The sequence below is a fragment of the Hippocampus zosterae genome, chromosome 18 (assembly GCF_025434085.1).
Source record: "Hippocampus zosterae strain Florida chromosome 18, ASM2543408v3, whole genome shotgun sequence".
NCBI lineage: Eukaryota > Metazoa > Chordata > Actinopteri > Syngnathiformes > Syngnathidae > Hippocampus > Hippocampus zosterae.
In genome coordinates this window covers 16,633,217-16,650,230 of record NC_067468.1, presented here as the reverse complement: position 1 = coordinate 16,650,230, position 17,014 = coordinate 16,633,217, and the positions used below count along the sequence as shown (strand labels likewise).

General features: G+C 47.6%; 3 protein-coding genes across 5 annotated transcripts; 1 reads left to right on the top strand and 2 right to left on the bottom strand.

Moving 5' to 3' along the window:
- Positions 1-218: 218 nt before the first annotated feature.
- Positions 219-9,075, bottom strand: lin54 (lin-54 DREAM MuvB core complex component). Of its 2 annotated transcripts, none has more exons than XM_052051842.1 (14): positions 8,927-9,075; positions 6,008-6,642; positions 5,101-5,212; positions 4,863-5,002; positions 4,610-4,765; positions 3,875-4,067; positions 3,737-3,810; positions 3,461-3,658; positions 3,261-3,355; positions 2,804-2,872; positions 2,101-2,203; positions 1,883-2,020; positions 1,585-1,787; positions 219-1,140 (listed from the first exon to the last, which is right to left on the bottom strand). In XM_052051842.1, the coding sequence occupies exons 2-14, from the start codon at positions 6,611-6,613 to the stop codon at positions 939-941; spliced, it is 2,289 nt and encodes a 762-aa protein (XP_051907802.1). In that variant the 5' UTR covers positions 6,614-6,642; positions 8,927-9,075; the 3' UTR covers positions 219-938. The 2 variants fall into 2 exon arrangements, with proteins under 2 accessions (XP_051907802.1, XP_051907803.1); XM_052051843.1 differs by lacking the exon at positions 8,927-9,075 and adding an exon at positions 7,740-8,890.
- A 336-nt stretch (positions 9,076-9,411) lies between these two features.
- cops4 (COP9 constitutive photomorphogenic homolog subunit 4 (Arabidopsis)) lies at positions 9,412-12,657 on the top strand. The gene is made up of 10 exons (XM_052051852.1): positions 9,412-9,575; positions 9,965-10,044; positions 10,142-10,293; positions 10,385-10,488; positions 10,565-10,718; positions 10,923-11,073; positions 11,296-11,466; positions 11,654-11,769; positions 11,940-12,024; positions 12,271-12,657. The coding sequence occupies exons 1-10, from the start codon at positions 9,502-9,504 to the stop codon at positions 12,402-12,404; spliced, it is 1,221 nt and encodes a 406-aa protein (XP_051907812.1). The 5' UTR covers positions 9,412-9,501; the 3' UTR covers positions 12,405-12,657.
- Positions 12,658-13,589: 932 nt separating this feature from the next.
- On the bottom strand, positions 13,590-16,996 carry LOC127591599 (placenta-specific gene 8 protein-like). Of its 2 annotated transcripts, XM_052051854.1 has the most exons (6): positions 16,789-16,996; positions 16,285-16,412; positions 15,712-15,828; positions 14,977-15,101; positions 13,831-13,975; positions 13,590-13,675 (listed from the first exon to the last, which is right to left on the bottom strand). In XM_052051854.1, the coding sequence occupies exons 3-5, from the start codon at positions 15,794-15,796 to the stop codon at positions 13,871-13,873; spliced, it is 315 nt and encodes a 104-aa protein (XP_051907814.1). In that variant the 5' UTR covers positions 15,797-15,828; positions 16,285-16,412; positions 16,789-16,996; the 3' UTR covers positions 13,590-13,675; positions 13,831-13,870. The 2 variants fall into 2 exon arrangements, with proteins under 2 accessions (XP_051907814.1, XP_051907815.1); XM_052051855.1 differs by lacking the exon at positions 16,789-16,996 and having other exon boundaries at positions 16,285-16,698.
- Between the last annotated feature and the right edge of the window lie 18 nt (positions 16,997-17,014).

Genomic DNA, 17,014 nt, shown 5'->3' with positions numbered 1-17,014 from the left:
AACTACTTTAAATCAAGTCAAATCGTGTCCCTGAATATTTCACAGCGCCGCCTACTGCACGGGGGCGAAAACCCACGCAAGCAATGGGGAGAACACGCCAACTTCACACAAGAAGGCCGGAGACGGAATCGAACCTTGCATCTCTGCACAGTGAGGCAGACGTGCTAACCGGTCACTCACCGTCCCACCCTTCAAAATTAAATACATAGCTAAATAGCTTTGTTTTTGTCATTTTATTTTGGTACAATTTACCTATGTCACAATTTCCCACAAGATTGCTGTACTGCCGAGACGTTCTTTATAACAGTGATTCTGATCAACAGAAGGATAAAAGCATCAATCAAGTGTATTCTGGTGGTTTTGAAGATCTTAAAAACTGGTGTCATACTGTGGTTCCACCACCAGGTAAAAAGGCACACTACACTGTCAACCAATCCTTGCCCGGTTTTAATGTTTTGATGATTTTTGTGCTTCTGGACTTCCATCGCTTTTTTTGTTTGTTCTTTGTTTCTTCCTCCAAATACAGCATTGCTTGTCTTGAGCACAAAGATTGCAAATGTTTGTTTAGTATTTTATCTTTTGCAGCTGTGGCCCATGTGCACAAATTTCGAATAGATGTAGCCTATCCTTGGAGATTAATAACCATGATGATAACAATAACAAAAAATAATTAACAGTGTAAGCAACAAAAGATTAGTGCTAATTACAAATACTTTTCAAAATAAATATCAAAAATGTGTTGCGTTTTATCAAGTGAGAGCACAAATATGCCATTTACTCCTTTTTTTTTTGCCATAAGACATCAGATAGGAAAGAGGAAAGCAAAGGAGTATAAAAAGGGGGGAACAAAAGCTGGAAGCGCAGCACTTCTTTTGCGCAAAGATGAGCGTCTCTGATGTTCCACGCGTGTCCGTTCCAAGCCGGCCACGATTGTGAACCTAGCTGTTGATGGCAGCGAAGTCCGCTTTGGCTTTGCCCGCCGAATTGATAATCCTCATGAGACAGTGTCCGAACTCCTCCAGGATCAAGCGCTCGGCTTCCGCCTGAGGCTGCCGCGTCTGCTCTGCCCGCTTGGCCTGTTCCAAGAGGCACTCGCACGTCGCTTCCAGTACCTCCTTCGTCACAAATGTGTACGGGAGCCTGGAATAAAAATCGTTATTAGCAGTGACAAACAAAAAAAAAAAATTAAACACGTTCATGTCATTTCTGCGTCAGGGTTTCACAACGTGTTGTAGGCAGGCGCCCTCTAGTGGTACATAAAATAATCACTGAAGCAGTTCAGTTGTATTTACGTTTGCAATTAAAATACATTTACATACACTGAGAACTCCTTGTTTCCAGTTAGGTGCCATTTTTTTCAACTTGTATGTGCAATGCATCATAACTGAATCGTGTGAGGAGAAGCAGCTCAGACCAGCGCTGGATGGATCAATTAAAAGTCCATCTTTTTTTTTTTTTTTTTTTTTACGGACCTCTACTTAAGCACAGCGTTGTTGTTCAAACTGTGCATCATCTTATTTATATCATCTTATAATTCCTCACGGTGGAGAATGGATCCCACCTTTCAGATAAATGACTCAGTACCTGCCGCCGCTGCTGGAGATGACGGGCGTGGTCCTCATGAGCAAGTCCGAGATCTGCGAGGAGAGCTTGGTCTTGGCCGCCGTCTGCTGCTGGACCCGGACCTCGGCGGCGTCGGCCAGGTGCATGAGCGTCTTCCTCTCCGGGCTCTCCTCGAAGTTCTTGCAGCCCACGCACTTGCAGATGGACGAGCACATGATCTTGGCCTGGAGCCAGAACACGACAGAGTAGGAGGAGACCAGGGGGGGGTTGAGGGGGAGGTTTTGTCCCTTCCGGAGGCCACGCTGGTTGGAAGACTCACCTCGTAGCACTCGCAGTAATTCTTCAGGCAACCCGACCGTTTGCAGTTGCAGCCTTTGCTGTGGCGCCGGTCCGATTCGCCCTCTTTCCCTTTGCCGATCTTGGGCTTAAACGCCTCCGGGTTGCGGTCCAAACACGTCTGCGGCGCACAACCAAACGGGCCGACCGTCACGGCTCGGCTCGAATCGGACGCGCTTCGAAGGCCGGGCCGAGAATTACCTTGATGGCTTTGGAGCGCTCGGCCTCGTGCTCCAGGTTGTTGAAGCAGTTGTTGCAGTTGCAGTTGTTGCAGAACTCGCCGTTCGCGAAGCAGTCGCAATATCTTGGGAGAGGGTTTAAAAGCGGATTGGTTCATACACGCCTTCTCCAAAGTTAGATTCAAGCACTCCAGGGTTCGACTTCACAACGGCTAAAAACGCTCAACTAGGAAATTATATTGGAAACCCTTTTGGATTTGAAGTTAACCGGAGTTCCAAAAGTCTGCAAAAGACCAAAACTCCAAAAAGTAGCGACCGCCACACAATTATTTGATTATTTATTTTGATTTGACAAGAAATCTGCGTGTGAGGGACAGCTATTATTTTGGTCCACTTGGGCTCGCCAATCTCATCGATGACTTTGAATGTGTGTGTGGCTTGAAAAGGCGGGGCCTGGTCTGGTGAGTGACGTGGAAGTCCGTGAAAAAAATAAAAAAATCACTGACACAGAGATGCACGATGACAACATCTGTGAAACAGTGAAATTGCAAACGAAAATGCGGTATCATTTTCTTTCTTGGAAAAAAAACATGTAAAAAAAAAAACGGTCACATTTTAAATGCCGGTCAATTTGTAGCTTTTGACAGAATGACGGTGACAAAACACTTGCACATCATTCCATTGTGACACAACGAGAAATAATAAAGATGCTTGGTCATACTCACAGCTTGAGACATTGAGACTTGGTGCAGTTGCAGGGTTTCCTTGGCCGCGACGTCGCCTCCGCCGACATCCTGCGAGTGAACAAGAATAAGAACAATAACAAGATAACAATAACAAAAAATAATAATAACAAGAATAATAAATAAGTCCTATCCTCTTCCGAATATAACTCGCACTTTGTTTCATCTTTCGGCTGCGACTTCTACGTACTTCTACTCGGGTGCGACTCGTATCTCTTGAAATTAGAAGCTCGGACTTCTACTGCTCTTGGGAAAATACATTTCTCACAGCAATTACTCCGGAGCGGCATGCATGTTTTCCATGTGAAGTCCAAATGGCGAATGTAGACCGAAATCAAACTCTACAAATGTTGTGATGCGCCCCCCCCCCCTCCCACGGATCTGAAAACACAATTTCCAATCCACCCGCTCCAAAATGAGAAATGAGGTGGCTCCTCACCCATTGAGCGGGAGCCGGGCCTGAGTCTGGACGGCAGCGGAGGAGGTGGGAAAAGCCGAACTGTTGGCCAGGGTCACCATGGGTGCCTGCTGCAGCTTCTCGACAAACACACACACACACGTCAACATCACAACACTCGGGAATGACGGCCACGCCCCCGGTGACGTGACGCCGGCCTCCAAATGAAAACGCCGCCGAACCTGCGTGACGTACTGCGCCGGCAACACGGCGTAGCCCACGTTGGCGCCGCCCGGGGCCGGCGCCAGGACGGTGCCCGGCGGCAAGTTGGCGAAGTTGGGCTGGATCTGCGGCAGCGCCGTGGCGGGCATGATGAGGCGCTGCTGGGACGGCGTGCCGCCGACCACCTGAGCTCCCGACGTCAGCGGCTTGGGGGCCACCTGCGCGCCAAGCGGAGCGTTAGGCGCGGCTCTCCGTTCCAAGCGGGAAGAAGAAGCGTTTGAGGCGCCGCGCCCCACCTGCTTGACCGTCTGCGCCGTGACGATGGGCACCGACATTCTCACCGCCCCCGTGCCGACCACCATGGGTTTGGCTGCGGGACACGCCATTTTTAGCCCGCGTTTTCTCCCGTCTCGCGCAAAAGGCGGCGGACTCACCCGTCTGCACGGCGCTGCTGCTGGGAGCGCTGGACTGTATGGCGCCGCTGGCCGTGGTGGCGGTGACCAGGCGAACGTAATGGAAGCGGCTGCCCGGCACCTGGATCTGCTGCAGGTTGGACTGGGCCGCCAGCGGGATGATGGTCTTGAACTGGGAGCCGCCCACCGCCACCGACTGGACCGGTTTGAGATTCTGGAAAGAGGTCACAGGATTGGTTTCAGAGACCAGCGTTTAGGACCAGAAGCGCCATTTCCCGGACAACGCGGAAGACGCCAATTTTTTTGATTCGAAATGAACGAGCTTGAACAAAATGGATGATGCCACATTGAAGCAAAAAAAAAAAAAAAAAGACATTTGACAGATAATTAATTTTAGGCAAATTTTCCAGAGGAATTTTCATAAATATTTGAAAATCCGCAATTCCAGGAAACTCCGGAGGATTGTCATCACTGATTAATCCGATTTGACAAGTACATGAACGCGTTTTTGGAATATTTATGCTTTTACTAATTACTTTATGTTTCTTTGAATTCTATGCAATGCTGAATATTTTATTTGAAATGAATGAAATGCTAAATGGGATTTTTTAAAACTGTAGAATAATTTCACTTTTTTTTTCATTTACAGATAAGATCCGGCACATCAAAGTGATTTTTTTTGGGTTGATGGCCGCGTACCCCAATAATCTGCGAGGTGAGCAAGAGATCTGAAATGTCAAAGAAATGCTCGTTGACCTGCGCTGCCGCCTGGCTGCTGGCCGCCTTGACGGGCGACACCGCCGTCGACTGTTGCATGGAGAGGATCTGCTGGCTCAGCGCCACGCTGACGGGCAGCGTCATGGACTTTGGAGCGGGCCCGGAGGTCGGCGACGCCACAGACACCACCGTCACCTGAAGGAAAAACAAGAAAGATGAATCGAGTACCAGCCAACATCCCCCCCCCCCCCTCTACCCAGTGAGAGCGTTACAAGTCGGCGTGAAGCTTCACCTTGCTTGGAGTCTTGAGGGGGGAGATGGCGATCTTTTTGCCGGCGATGCTTTGGATGCTGATGGTGGCGTTGTGGGGAGACTCTGTGAGCGCGATCGGCCTCTGAGGCATCGTCGGCGAATTCTGCGCCAGCACGCGTCCTGCCGACACGATGCCGCGTTAGCTGCGGAATCGCTAACCCCGCGCGCGTGAGTAGGCGTGACCGCGGGCCGCTGTGAAGGAGCGTGGTTCCGCTCACCCGCGATGACGGGACCGCCCGACGTCTGAGGACTCAGCGTTTTGCTGTTCACCGGTTTGTTGATGATGAACTTGATGGGCGCAGTCGAGGACACCGGCGTTTTCTTTGCAATCTGTGCGCAACAAACGACATGCGTCACGCGTGTCCGGTGTGTTCCAATCGGTTCTGTGCACGACTGTCAGTCTGAAACGACTAATCCAATCATTTGAATAATTCGACCACCCAAAAAAAACAAGAGAAAAATCTCAAAGCTTGGCATTGGAGGCCAGAACTAAAAAATGGCATTTGAATGGTAAAATTTGACACACGGAACTTGAGTTCCAATCTTTGCCATGGAACAAACATGGTGCCGCTGTAATCTGAAAAGGTGCATACAGGCACAGGCCCATCTGCCTTTTTTTTCTTTAAACCCGTTGGGAGTTAACTGGCATCAACCCCCAGATAAATGAGGGCAAAACAGACCCTGGATTGGTCAATCACGGGTCCAATATCGACACGCAAACATTGCCCGTTCCTGAACGGGAATCGACTTCACGAGACGGACAAACGCCAGCCGTGCGAACGAATACGCTACCGGTGAGAACAAGACTGGCGGAATCCGAGCGACATATCAAGACCAAAGAAACAAACCAAAACGAAAACACAGTCGGCTCACGCAAGGACAGCTACATAATGAGACCAGCTGTCATAAAGAAAGCAGCATCATGGAGCGCTTTAATGCGCACTCTTTCAATTTTGGTTGAGAAAAAAAAAAGGAGTGAAATGAAATGTCATTTCGGTTAAAGACCTTCGAATGTCGTGTACATACTGGTGTATGGTAACCATGAGAGAAAGCCCCAAAAGATCTCGCCAAGAAGCAAGGCTGCAAGTCACGCGGGCAAGGATAATCGCCGTCATCCGAACCAACCTGCACCGTTTTGAGCTGCTGCCCTTGCAAGGCGGCCACCTGACCGCTTGCGCTCCCGACCACCGGCTTCAAGTCCGACCTCCCGCCGATGGTCACCAACTTGATGGACTTGGCGTCGGCCACTGCCGCCGCTCCTCCGGGCTTGGTGGCGCCGTGGGGCAGCTGCAGCACGATGGGCTGTCCCGTCTTCCCGATGGTGGTCACCAGAAGCTTTTGGCCCCCCGCCGAACGCGCCGCCGCCGCCTCCGTGGCCTGGGCCGAAGCCACCTTGTTGAGGATGATTTGATGGTTGGCGGCGGAGATGCTGAACGGCACCGCCAGCTTCTGCAAGGCGCTGGCGGTCACCGTCGTCCCCGCGATGCTGTCCGTGGTCTTGGTGGCGGCGCTGGAGGTGGCCAGCGCCGGTCTAAGGCTCACCAGCGGGGAGGACAAACCGGGAGCGGAGACGCCGACGCGTTCCGTCGAGGAGCCGACGCTGTCCGGGGTCGTGTCCGTTTCCATGGCGACGGGGAGGTCCTGGCCGGACTGAGCCACCTCCTCGATGGCCTCCATGTCCATGATTTCATCTGGGAGGAGGCTGTTGAGCTCGGGTGACACCACGTCCATGTTGGCGACGACTCAGCACCCCGGTACACCTTGAACAAAAAACAGACACGCCTGTAACATGTGCACTCCCGCACACTAACACGTTTTGCTTTTGCTTCCATCTTAATGGACACAATGAAGACGGTCACAATTGCCAAGTAAGAAATAACAAAGAATATGCCAGTGAGCATTGTGCTTATATTTGTCTAAATCTTTTGTGCCATTTTTTGCACAAATATATGTCGCCGAAAAGGTTTAGACACTGTGACACCGATGCTATTTGTTAGCCCATCTATGGCATTTGTCAAGGCTCGTCAACAATCAGAACATGGAATTCTCCTGCTTTTATCATTAACTTTGACCGTAAACCTTTTTTTGAAGGATCGATCACCGTCTGCCAAACTGCTACTTGTTGTGAAGTGAGATGAGTTGCGTTCATTGTCAACATTCAGCGCTTGTGTACAGGACTCCAGACTGATTTTTTTCATCTACTCGGGCATGTGCAACCAGTAAACTTGTTGATTTTTTTTTCTGACTGACAAATATTTGCTCCAAACTTCAGACCATTTATACGTAGTATAGTGAAAATGAATGAAAATATGAATACCTTGTTACTTCGCAAATTGAATTACAATGTGCATCCATAAAATCTGCACTTGCAGCCTTACTATTTCAGGGTAGGGGCCACTGTGCTCCTATTAAAAAAAAATCTAAAAAGAAAAGAATTAATCTGGAGCCGTGGATTGTCTCGTTTAGATTCACAAAACTTTAATTATCCACGTGACCTTCTTGACAGGAAGCAGGTAGCTGCAGTTATTGACCAAGTTTACAGCATAAACACAAAAGGTCGCCCCACTGGAGGTCTAAGTTGAGAGTTGTAGTAGTTCTAGAATGCAGAACAACACATTTCAGCACAACATTCATGATCCGTAAGCGCAAATGTCTTAATAATGAAAAGTAAACACAGGTGCCTTGCTTAAGAACGTTTGTGTTCCCCTTTTAAAAGCTTTGCGGAGAACGTAAACAAACCAGCCAGGATGACCCAGCTAACGTTAGCCCACCCACCCCAAACATCGTCTTTTCGAAATTACTGGTGCCAGTAAGCGATCTTTACCGTCACCAGAAAAGCGTTACAAATGACACTGACAGCTGAGAAGAGGTGAACGACGACGACATTCATCATCATCCTCATCGCCGGCAGAATCTTTGTATCTTCCCCACTGAGGGGCTCGCTTGCTCAAAGCTTGGCTAACCGGCTGCTTTTGTACAAACAGCCGCAAAGTTGTATTACCGGTACTTTCTATGTGTGGAGGGAAATGAAAACAATCCCGGCAAGAAGGCTCCAATCCGGGGGGTAGGATGAGAGAGGGGGCCAGCAAGCTATTTGGTTGCGTTACTATTTCAGGCCGGGCTTGGATTTCGAATGATCCGCCATTTTTCTCTCGTCATCAGTCCTGCTAGCTTCACGGCTAACAGCGAGCTAACAGAAGGGAGGGTGCTGTCTTTTTTATTTGAAACAAAAAATATTAAACGAAGCGAAAAAACACGTTATACAGTGACCTAAAAGTTTGCACGAATATGCAAAGAGGTTATACACTCTTGGCGAACGTGGCTAAATTTAGTTTTGCGATACCCTTCTCCCCATCTGTCACTTGAGATCATTCCGATAGTGGAAAACAAAATACTATCGATTCTAAGACTCATTAAAATGGCCTTTTTAGATGCATTATTTGATTTTGTGTGTGTGTGTGGGGGGGGGGGTATCTTTAACAGGTTGTATTGTGACACAAGCAATAAATCAGCTGCTTAACCCCCCCCCCCACATATATATTTATTTATATATGTGTGTGTGTGTATCGGATCTCATCTTTAAAACGTCAGCTCACTAGCACTGCGGAAAAGTCCACCAGAAAAAAAGAGAACAATGTGGACATGATACGCAAGTGTGGTGAATTAACACCACACCACCAAAACAACACTTGCAAAAATAAACGTCCAGTTATCGACTATGGGACGTTAGCGCCTACTTCGGACAACTTGATGTGTCCGTGAAAGCGGAGATTCTTTGCCTCTGTTTGTAAAATTGCCTAAACTGGAGACTTTGAGGGGCGGAAGTTGCTTGTCAGACGGCCGGGCCCCAGTATGAAGCGGCATCATCCAGGGCGAGGAGCACAACTGCTGTCTGTACTCCTAGCAAACTTGCCGAGCAGCGCTAACCCAAGCTAGCTTCAGCTCTGCGTTTATTTTGTCCACATTAAAAACAGTTTCGCGTGTTGTGGTGGTGGTGTCTTCCGCCGGAACCGCGGCCAGCCTCCGGCACCGAGTTGCACTTACCTGAGTTATCTGACCCGGGCCAGCGTTTGCGAGCGAAACGAGCAGCGCAAAAGACGATTGTTCAAAATACCGCGCCGAGCGCCATTCCTCCCTGACATTTCACAGGTCGGCCACGCCTTCCGCATCAACGTCACACTGACGTCATTCTTAAAGTTACCGTAGCAGTTGTCACACGTGTGTAAATTTCTGTGCGCGCGCGCGTTACGTGCGCATCGAGTATAAACTTTCAGTAGACCAACACACTACAACCGACATTTTCCATGAATGCACAGTTGCTCTTAATTTGATGTAACATAAACGGATAAATTAGCAAACTTGAAATCATAGATCTGAAAAAGTCGTTCGCGGATTCCACAATCGAGTGTCTGTGGGCAATATTATCCCCTAATTGTGAGCGGGATCGTTGGGACCCTGTCATTCTTTCCATTAAATTGAAATTGCATTTTAAAAGTGCCATACGAAACTAACATTGAGCAGTCATTATGGCTATCATGACTAAAAAAACTCATCACTAAGCGGAAGTTTCCACTTTTGGTGGCGGAAGTAGTGTTGTTGACAACCCGGACGGCGCGACCATGGCCACTGAAGTGCGGCAGGAGCTCGCACAGCTGATGAATTCGTTTGGCTCCCACAAAGACCTCTCAGCCAAGTACGCGGTGCTCACGTGAAACGTGTTATTTATTTTTTCATTCATACCTGGATACAGAATATGAGGCACCCCGTTTGACTCAAGCGGTGCAGGGCTGACTATGACAGACCAAGCTAAGCTAACGTTAGCTTCTTTGCTTCGCAAGCGAAATGGGTGTTTCTTTTTCAAATTAAATGTTTTTATGATTAAAACAGTTTTATCTTTGTAGATTAAAATATGTAAACTGAAAGTACGTGCCAGACAGACGTTGGGACAATTTGCACATTTTCATGTTAGTATCTAGCAAGGACTTTGAGCTCAACGATGGTCAACATTCTACATTATATCGTTGAGAGTAGTTTTAAAGTGTGAAAACATTTGCATCATAATCTCATATTATCTCTTTTAAGATATCGACAAATCTTGGAAAAGGCAGTCCAGTTCACAGATGCAGATCAGCTCGAATCCTTGAAAGCCTTTGTTGAAGCAAGTATGAAGCACCGCAATACACTTTTCCCGTGCTTGATAACGTGGAGTATTTTTCTCCAGAAGAATACAGATTTCTCTTTTTTTTTAACCCCTTGTAGTGGTCAATGAAAACGTGAGTCTAGTCATCTCAAGACAGCTGCTCACCGACTTCTGCACACATCTGCCCAACTTGCCCGACGCCACGGCCAAGGCGGTGTATCACTTCACCTTGGAGAAGATCCAGCCGAGGGTCATTTCCTTCGAGGAGCAGGTATACACACATACGCACATATATGTGAATACCAGTCGGTCGCTGTGTCTTTTTAGCGGCACGTTACGGCGATGTTCTTAACAATGCTCAGGTGGCCTCCATCAGACAGCACTTAGCGACCATTTACGAAAAGGAGGGCGACTGGAGGAACGCCGCCCAGGTTTTAGTCGGCATTCCTCTCGAGACGGGGCAAAAGTAAGGCACAAGCGGCTTCTTTCCACCCAGCGGATCCTTCCTAATCTTTTCACCGTTCTCACTCGGTCTCGTCTAGGCAATATAATGTCGACTACAAGTTGGACACCTACCTGAAAATAGCCCGTCTCTACTTGGAGGACGACGACCCGGTGCAGGCCGAGGCCTACATCAACAGAGCCTCGCTGCTCCAGAACGAGTCCTCCAACGAGCAACTGCAAATACATTACAAGGTGAGTGAAATCCTCATCCCGCTTGTCAAACGATGGCGGTCGGTCCACACGGATTCAAATCTGATGTGGATTTTTTTTAAAGCCGATTTTAAAAGAGCCCGGTATGGGGGGGCTAGTTCATTAGTCGGACCTGAAATGAGCGTCCCACTTGTGGCACCAAAGACTGCGGAGTCCCATTGTGTAATGCGTGGCCCTCCCACTTAGGTATGCTACGCCAGAGTCCTCGACTTCAGGAGGAAGTTCATTGAAGCCGCGCAGCGGTACAACGAGCTGTCTTACAAATCCATCGTCCATGAGAGCGAGCGTCTCGAGGCGCTCAAGCACGCGCTCAACTGCACCATTTTGGCGTCCGCAGGTACCGACTTATTTTGGGGGGGAATGTTGTTTCCAAAAAAAAAAGTCTATTTTGTTCCTTATCCAATGATCCAGAGATGATCTTACTATTGCCCCACGGTTTTCTTTTTGCAAATGTAATCAATGTACCTAAAGCTAGCGGTAAAAGCGCTAAATTGGCATCGGCGCCAATGGTAGGGTGGGACTTTGTCGATGGTCATCTTCAATGTTGACGGAATTCCAGGCCAGCAACGGTCCCGCATGTTGGCCACCCTCTTCAAGGACGAGCGCTGCCAACAGCTGGCCGCCTACGGGATCCTGGAGAAAATGTACCTGGACCGCATCATCCGGGGGAACCAGCTGCAGGAGTTTGCCGCCATGCTTATGCCTCACCAGAAGGCCACCACGGCGGACGGTCAGTAGCCACCAGGAACTTCCTGTTCGCCCTGTCGGTTGCAGCATTCGGGACGCCCGGACCTGTCAAAACGACATTTTTTAAGTTCCCGTTTTTGTTGTTGTTGTTTTTTAATGGAGCCGATGTATTGATATCATTTCTATCATTGAATCCTGATTATTGATATGAACCCGGAACTTTTCTTTAGGCTCCAGCATCCTGGACAGAGCTGTGATCGAACACAATCTGCTCTCCGCCAGTAAACTTTACAACAACATCACCTTCGAAGAGCTCGGCGCACTCTTGGAAATCCCTCCGGCCAAAGTGAGGGGAAATTAGACGCGGCCAAAGGGCCGCCCATGACGCCGCCTTTGTGCTTCCCAAATGTGCCACTTTGAACTGGTGTTTGTTGCTATGTTGATTTAGTTTTCCTCCTGTCAACAATGCATCATTGTATTGAATTATTATTATTATTTTTTTACTTCTGTCGATAGGCTGAGAAGATTGCGTCGCAGATGATCACCGAAGGACGCATGAACGGCTTCATCGACCAGATTGACGGCATCGTACACTTTGAGAGTGAGTGCTTCGTTGTTTTGCAGCCGTGGTGAAAAACGAGATTTTTGAACATTTACTCAGTGCAATGTGTTGCACGGACAGCAGGGGGCTCCCTTATACTCTTTATCAGTCAGGCCTGACTGTTCTTTTTTATTTTAATTTCTTCGAAGCGTTTGTCTTCCTATCAGCGAGGACAAAGAGCGCCCGAGTACGTCGACCCGAGGCCCGAGATAAAAGATAACGACACCATTTTTCTTTCGCTTTCAGCGCGAGAGCCGCTTCCCACGTGGGACAAGCAGATCCAGTCGCTGTGTTTCCAGGTCAACAATCTCCTGGAAAAGATCCGACAAGCGGCTCCCGAGTGGGCCGCCCAAGCCATGGAGACCCAAATGAGTCAGTAAAAGTCGCCCCAGCTACAGCCCCCCCCGTCTTGAAGTTCCGTCTTACCACTCAGAAGCATCATCGCAAGGTGCGCCGAAAAGGAAATCCATCCCTCCGCCGCTCGCATCCCATTGGCTGAATATTCCGAGGGCAAACTTTTCTTGCCCCTCCCCGCAGTGACTCATGTTTGCGTTGACGACACAAGCGCTCTGGTGTGTAAGCCGCGACGACGCTCGGTGTTGACATAAAATCTGATTAAACTTGCACACGGCCTGGCCAGCGACTCCCATCTGCCGTTTTTCGTGACACCGCTGAAAAACTACAAAAAGGTTCACAGCATGTTGGTAAAAAGGATTTTGCAAACATTGGAGATGCTTGGGTGCCTCAGATGAATGTCTTTTTTTTGGGGGGGGGGGGGGGGGAATTTGTGAAACACTGATAATCTTGTCGACAACATTCCTCTTTATGCAAAGTCTTTGATGGTGTATTTGAAAGACATTTTAGCTTTGGCCATACTGGAATGATGTCCTTCCATATACATTTCAGACTTGATTGAACAAGTACAGTTTGCATCAACTTTTTTTAAACAACATAAAAGACACATTTTAGATTTAAAAAAATTGTTTGGTGTGTAATTATAATTTATTAATGCATTCATATGTAGGGGTTTTTTTTTTGGAGGGGGGGTATGAGGGGACTAAATGACTCAAATCTGAAAAAAAGCACCGTTCCCTCACATTTTACCATGCGACTGAGGCGAGCAATTGTAGCACCTCCCTCCCTAAGCCTTGTCCCTTCCGTAGTCCATGGTGGGAAACATGACACATGCGCACGGCGGCCAAAACCATGAGTTACGTGACATGTGATATCCTCCCTAGTTTCTGTTAGAGGCGCATAATCGAGTCTCAGTGCAATCAGCGGTGCCACGTTGTCCACTCATAAATCGCGGAAAGCATGTCATCCGATAAAACGCGACCATTTGGACTCACCTGGACTTTGAAAGGTGCGGCCGAGTCTCGCTCGCGTCAGACGCTGATAAACCATGCCCATGTTTGGACAGGAATGAAGCGCTTTGCGCGTCACCTGGGCGTCTCCTCAAGAGGGTGAGCCAAGGAGTTCTGACGGACACCATCTAGCTCTTTGCTCAGGAGCTGGGCCGATTCAAACCTTCGCACCGACAAACAAAAGCGTAACCACCGGCCGGCTCCCAATTAAAAGCTGTTTTATTGAAACAACGCCACCTCCACGCTCATACACAAAGACGCTTCGCACTTCGCAGAGATGATGGCACCTGCAACAAATCACAAAAAAAAAAGGCGTTCACAACACCAAGGTCCTGACCAATCGTGACCTCTTTTGATGACGATAGAAAGCGGCTTTCCCATCCCGCTGCAGCCGGATTTAACTTATCTTTCCCATTCTTGGGGTGTGTCATGTTGAACTCACCGGGTCAGGAGGTTTGGCTTGGGAGCCCCCTCCTTTTTTTTCAGAAGATGCCTTGTTCCTTTCTCCGGTCGATGTCTCGCTTCAGTTGGCAGGTGGCACACACCAGGCAGCACGCGTTCGCCATGTAGTCGCTGCACAGGGAACCCTGCAAACACAACGTCAGGCGCAAACGCTGAGCCGCACGCATTGAGATCTTGAGACATACATCTCGTACTCTTGTCTTGTCTCTCTTGTTTCTTCTTTCTACCTACATTCTTGCTGCTGGAGGCTGTAAATTTCCCCAGTGTGGGACAAATAAAGGATATCTTATCTTATCTTACTGGAGTGCCAGAGAGAGAGAGAGAGTGGAGAACAACGGCTCGCTGAGTAAACTCGCAGTCTCATTGTCACAAAGGAAGTTTGGCGTCAGCAATGAAAAAGCAAAACCGACACTGGTTGATGTGGCTCATTTCGCAATTCTAGTTATTCCGTAAAAGGATGACAGTCATTGACAAGTTCAAAGTTTTAAACCCGAGACAATTTAGTGTCTCCCAATCAACCTAAAGTCCGTGTTTTTGGTCACGTCTATAAAATGAAAGTAACTTTGGTCTCTAACTATAGCTAGCTATATTTTCGCAAAAAGTCAACATGGTCTTCAGTGAGCCTAAGCTGTATTTTTATGAATGCCTATGTCGTCAAATCACAACCCAAGTTTTTGTTTAAAAAAAAAAGTAGACATTTGAACCCGACATACTGTACCTATTTTGGAAAATTTAAAGCTTTTTGTATTCAGTGAATGTAACAGACGAACTGACTTTCACAGTTAAATCTTCAATGAACCCAAGCTGCTTTGTAAACATGACGATGATGTAGTCTTCAATAAAATTAACTTGCAGGCTTAGAAAATTCAAGTACCGGTAGTCTTCACAGAACCTAATATGCATGCCTTCATAAAAAAAATGAATTTTCAGAAAGACCAACCGCATTTTAGTCTTCAATTAACCTGAATTTGGTTTAAAAAAAAAATAATAATAATGAATTAGACATGACTAGCATAGCATGTTGCCTTGAAATTTGTGTTTTCGTAAAATCCGCGAAATCCGATTTTCTCTCCTCAACAGACCTCACGGGCATGTTTTCATAACAACGGACCCACTGGGCACATACGTTAATGTTGTAGCGGGTCCGGTAGACGCTGCGGATGGCCATGCTCAGGCCGCACAGGCAGCACTCGTCCATGTCGCCGGCGATGGTGCAGCTCAAGCACGGGAAGCACCACAGGCCGTAGCAGCCTGCGGACGCGACAAGGAGAAGGGGATGAGCAACGCAACGGGGGGGGGGGGGGGGGGGGGTGCACCTCCACACACTCTCAGTTGTTACTTTGTACTCGTAGGCTCTCTGTCCTCACTTAGTAAGTGCACTAGTGGAACATCCTAATGCGGCGACCTTCCGTAGGAGCATTTTGTCAATATTCTGGGACAATTTGGGAGTGTTCAATCAGCCTGCCATGCATGTTTTTGGAATGTGGGAGTACCCGGAGAAAACCCACGCAAGCATGGGGAGAACATGAACACGTTGAACCTCTGCACTGTGACGTCGACGTGCTAACCGCTCGACTACTACCATCTCTATGTTGCAAAATTGCTCCACGTGATGCCAAACCCACTTGATATGTCCGTTAAAACTGGCTGATTTATTGCCATGACGGTTATTTGGAGCTGCGCCGTAGACTTTGATCGTTTTATTGCTTGCTCATTTTTATGTATTTATTCTTGACGACTGTAGGTCAACTGTTTGTGGCGCATGGGCTCAACATGCCACTGTCAAGTTTGAAATGGAAACAACAATTTTGCATATTGATGCAGGGGACTTAAAGAGACTTTTTACATTTAGAAAACTTACAAGTTCCACAATCGTCGCAGAAGTCGCACAAGCCGGTCTGGAAGTCCGAGGCTGGATATCTGCCTGGTTGGCTGGTCACCGCCATGAGGGATGTCTGGGATAAGAAGGAGCTTGTCGCTGTAGCAAAAGTTTTGAAAGTCAGAAAAAAAGTTGACTTTCTTCCAGTAGTAAGATAGCTTTTGCTGCATACAAAGTACAAAAATGTCTTCATGCATAAATGTCAAAGAATCATAGCAGAGATTTATTTTAACCCGAAAAATAAGGTAGGCAGGAGTCATGAAGTGATTTGTTTTATGGGCATGCCAGTCCACAAAAGCATTTATGCCCATTAAAAAAAAAAAGATATATTATTTATTTCAAAAGCTTTTTTGACCACCACACTATGGCTTGCAGAGCCCAGTTAGAGAACAACCGCTCGGTGTGTTGCAAAATATGTTCCTCGGTGGTAATAATAAAATACATATTGGATTACATTTCACATCTTCATTTAAGACACTGAGAAAATGAGCCATATTGCAAAAGAAAGTAGCAATCCTACTCATTTCTGAAAAGAGAATAATAGGCGACTCTTACCGTGTGAGATTCCGCTGATGAGGAAGTGATGAAGGGGGGGAGACGTCCGTTGCGGCCTTATCTAGCTGGGATGTTTTATTGAAGATCACGCCCCTGCTTTTTTTTCTTACTCAGAGCAGCACCTGACGCTTGAGTGAAATCCAAAATGTATTGGGTTATATTAGAGGAGAAAAAAACAAACACATCACGAGTAACATCACATGAAAAACGCGAGGGAAAAAATGTGTCATTTTTTTTGTAAACGTGATGATTGTTGGGTTAGTACCGCAGTTACAAAGTTGACATGGTTGCTTCCACGCTTTCCACCTTGGTTCACTACACAAGTGGAGAGGAACTACTCAAGTGTGAACGTCTACTTCCCTCTCTTATCAAGAGGCGACCACAACTCGGTTGCGAAAGACAAACGTACATTTTATGTTCTACGAACTCGGTCTTTCCCAACCTTTGCTTACATTACAAATACACAAAGCGTATAGGCGATACACCGATACAACGTTTACTCACAAATTTACACACGGACTGCAGTTCCACTGTTCGGCCTCACGGGGGTGGTGCCAGGTCAGAAAGTGCAGAGGCTGACAGGTTGCACATCTTCGTTCAGCCTGACGGGGTCGCTGCCTACCACATAGTGAAGCGAGTCGTGTTTTGGCACTTAATGATCACTTGCGTGTGACAAAAAGTCACCCTCACCGCTAAGCCTTTCAGAGTCACCGTGGAACACAATCGTCGA

Bases quoted from the DNA above. Each gene is read 5' to 3' on its own strand.
- lin54 (XM_052051842.1), bottom strand. From the start codon at position 6,613: ATGGACGTGGTGTCACCCGAGCTCAACAGCCTCCTCCCAGATGAAATC. The intron at 3,356-3,460 runs GTTCGGCGGCGT...TTTGTCGAGAAG, and splicing joins CGGCGCAGTACGTCACGCAG to CTGCAGCAGGCACCCATGGT. The intron at 2,021-2,100 runs GTAATTCTCGGC...TGTGCGCCGCAG, and splicing joins AGCGCTCCAAAGCCATCAAG to ACGTGTTTGGACCGCAACCC.
- cops4 (XM_052051852.1), top strand. From the start codon at position 9,502: ATGGCCACTGAAGTGCGGCAGGAGCTCGCACAGCTGATGAATTCGTTT. The intron at 10,045-10,141 runs GTATGAAGCACC...AACCCCTTGTAG, and splicing joins GAAAGCCTTTGTTGAAGCAA to TGGTCAATGAAAACGTGAGT. The intron at 10,489-10,564 runs GTAAGGCACAAG...GGTCTCGTCTAG, and splicing joins CCTCTCGAGACGGGGCAAAA to GCAATATAATGTCGACTACA.
- LOC127591599 (XM_052051854.1), bottom strand. From the start codon at position 15,796: ATGGCGGTGACCAGCCAACCAGGCAGATATCCAGCCTCGGACTTCCAG. The intron at 15,102-15,711 runs GTAAGTTTTCTA...TCGCGTCCGCAG, and splicing joins CTGCGACGATTGTGGAACTT to GCTGCTACGGCCTGTGGTGC. The intron at 13,976-14,976 runs GTATGTGCCCAG...TTGTGTTTGCAG, and splicing joins GGACCCGCTACAACATTAAC to GGTTCCCTGTGCAGCGACTA.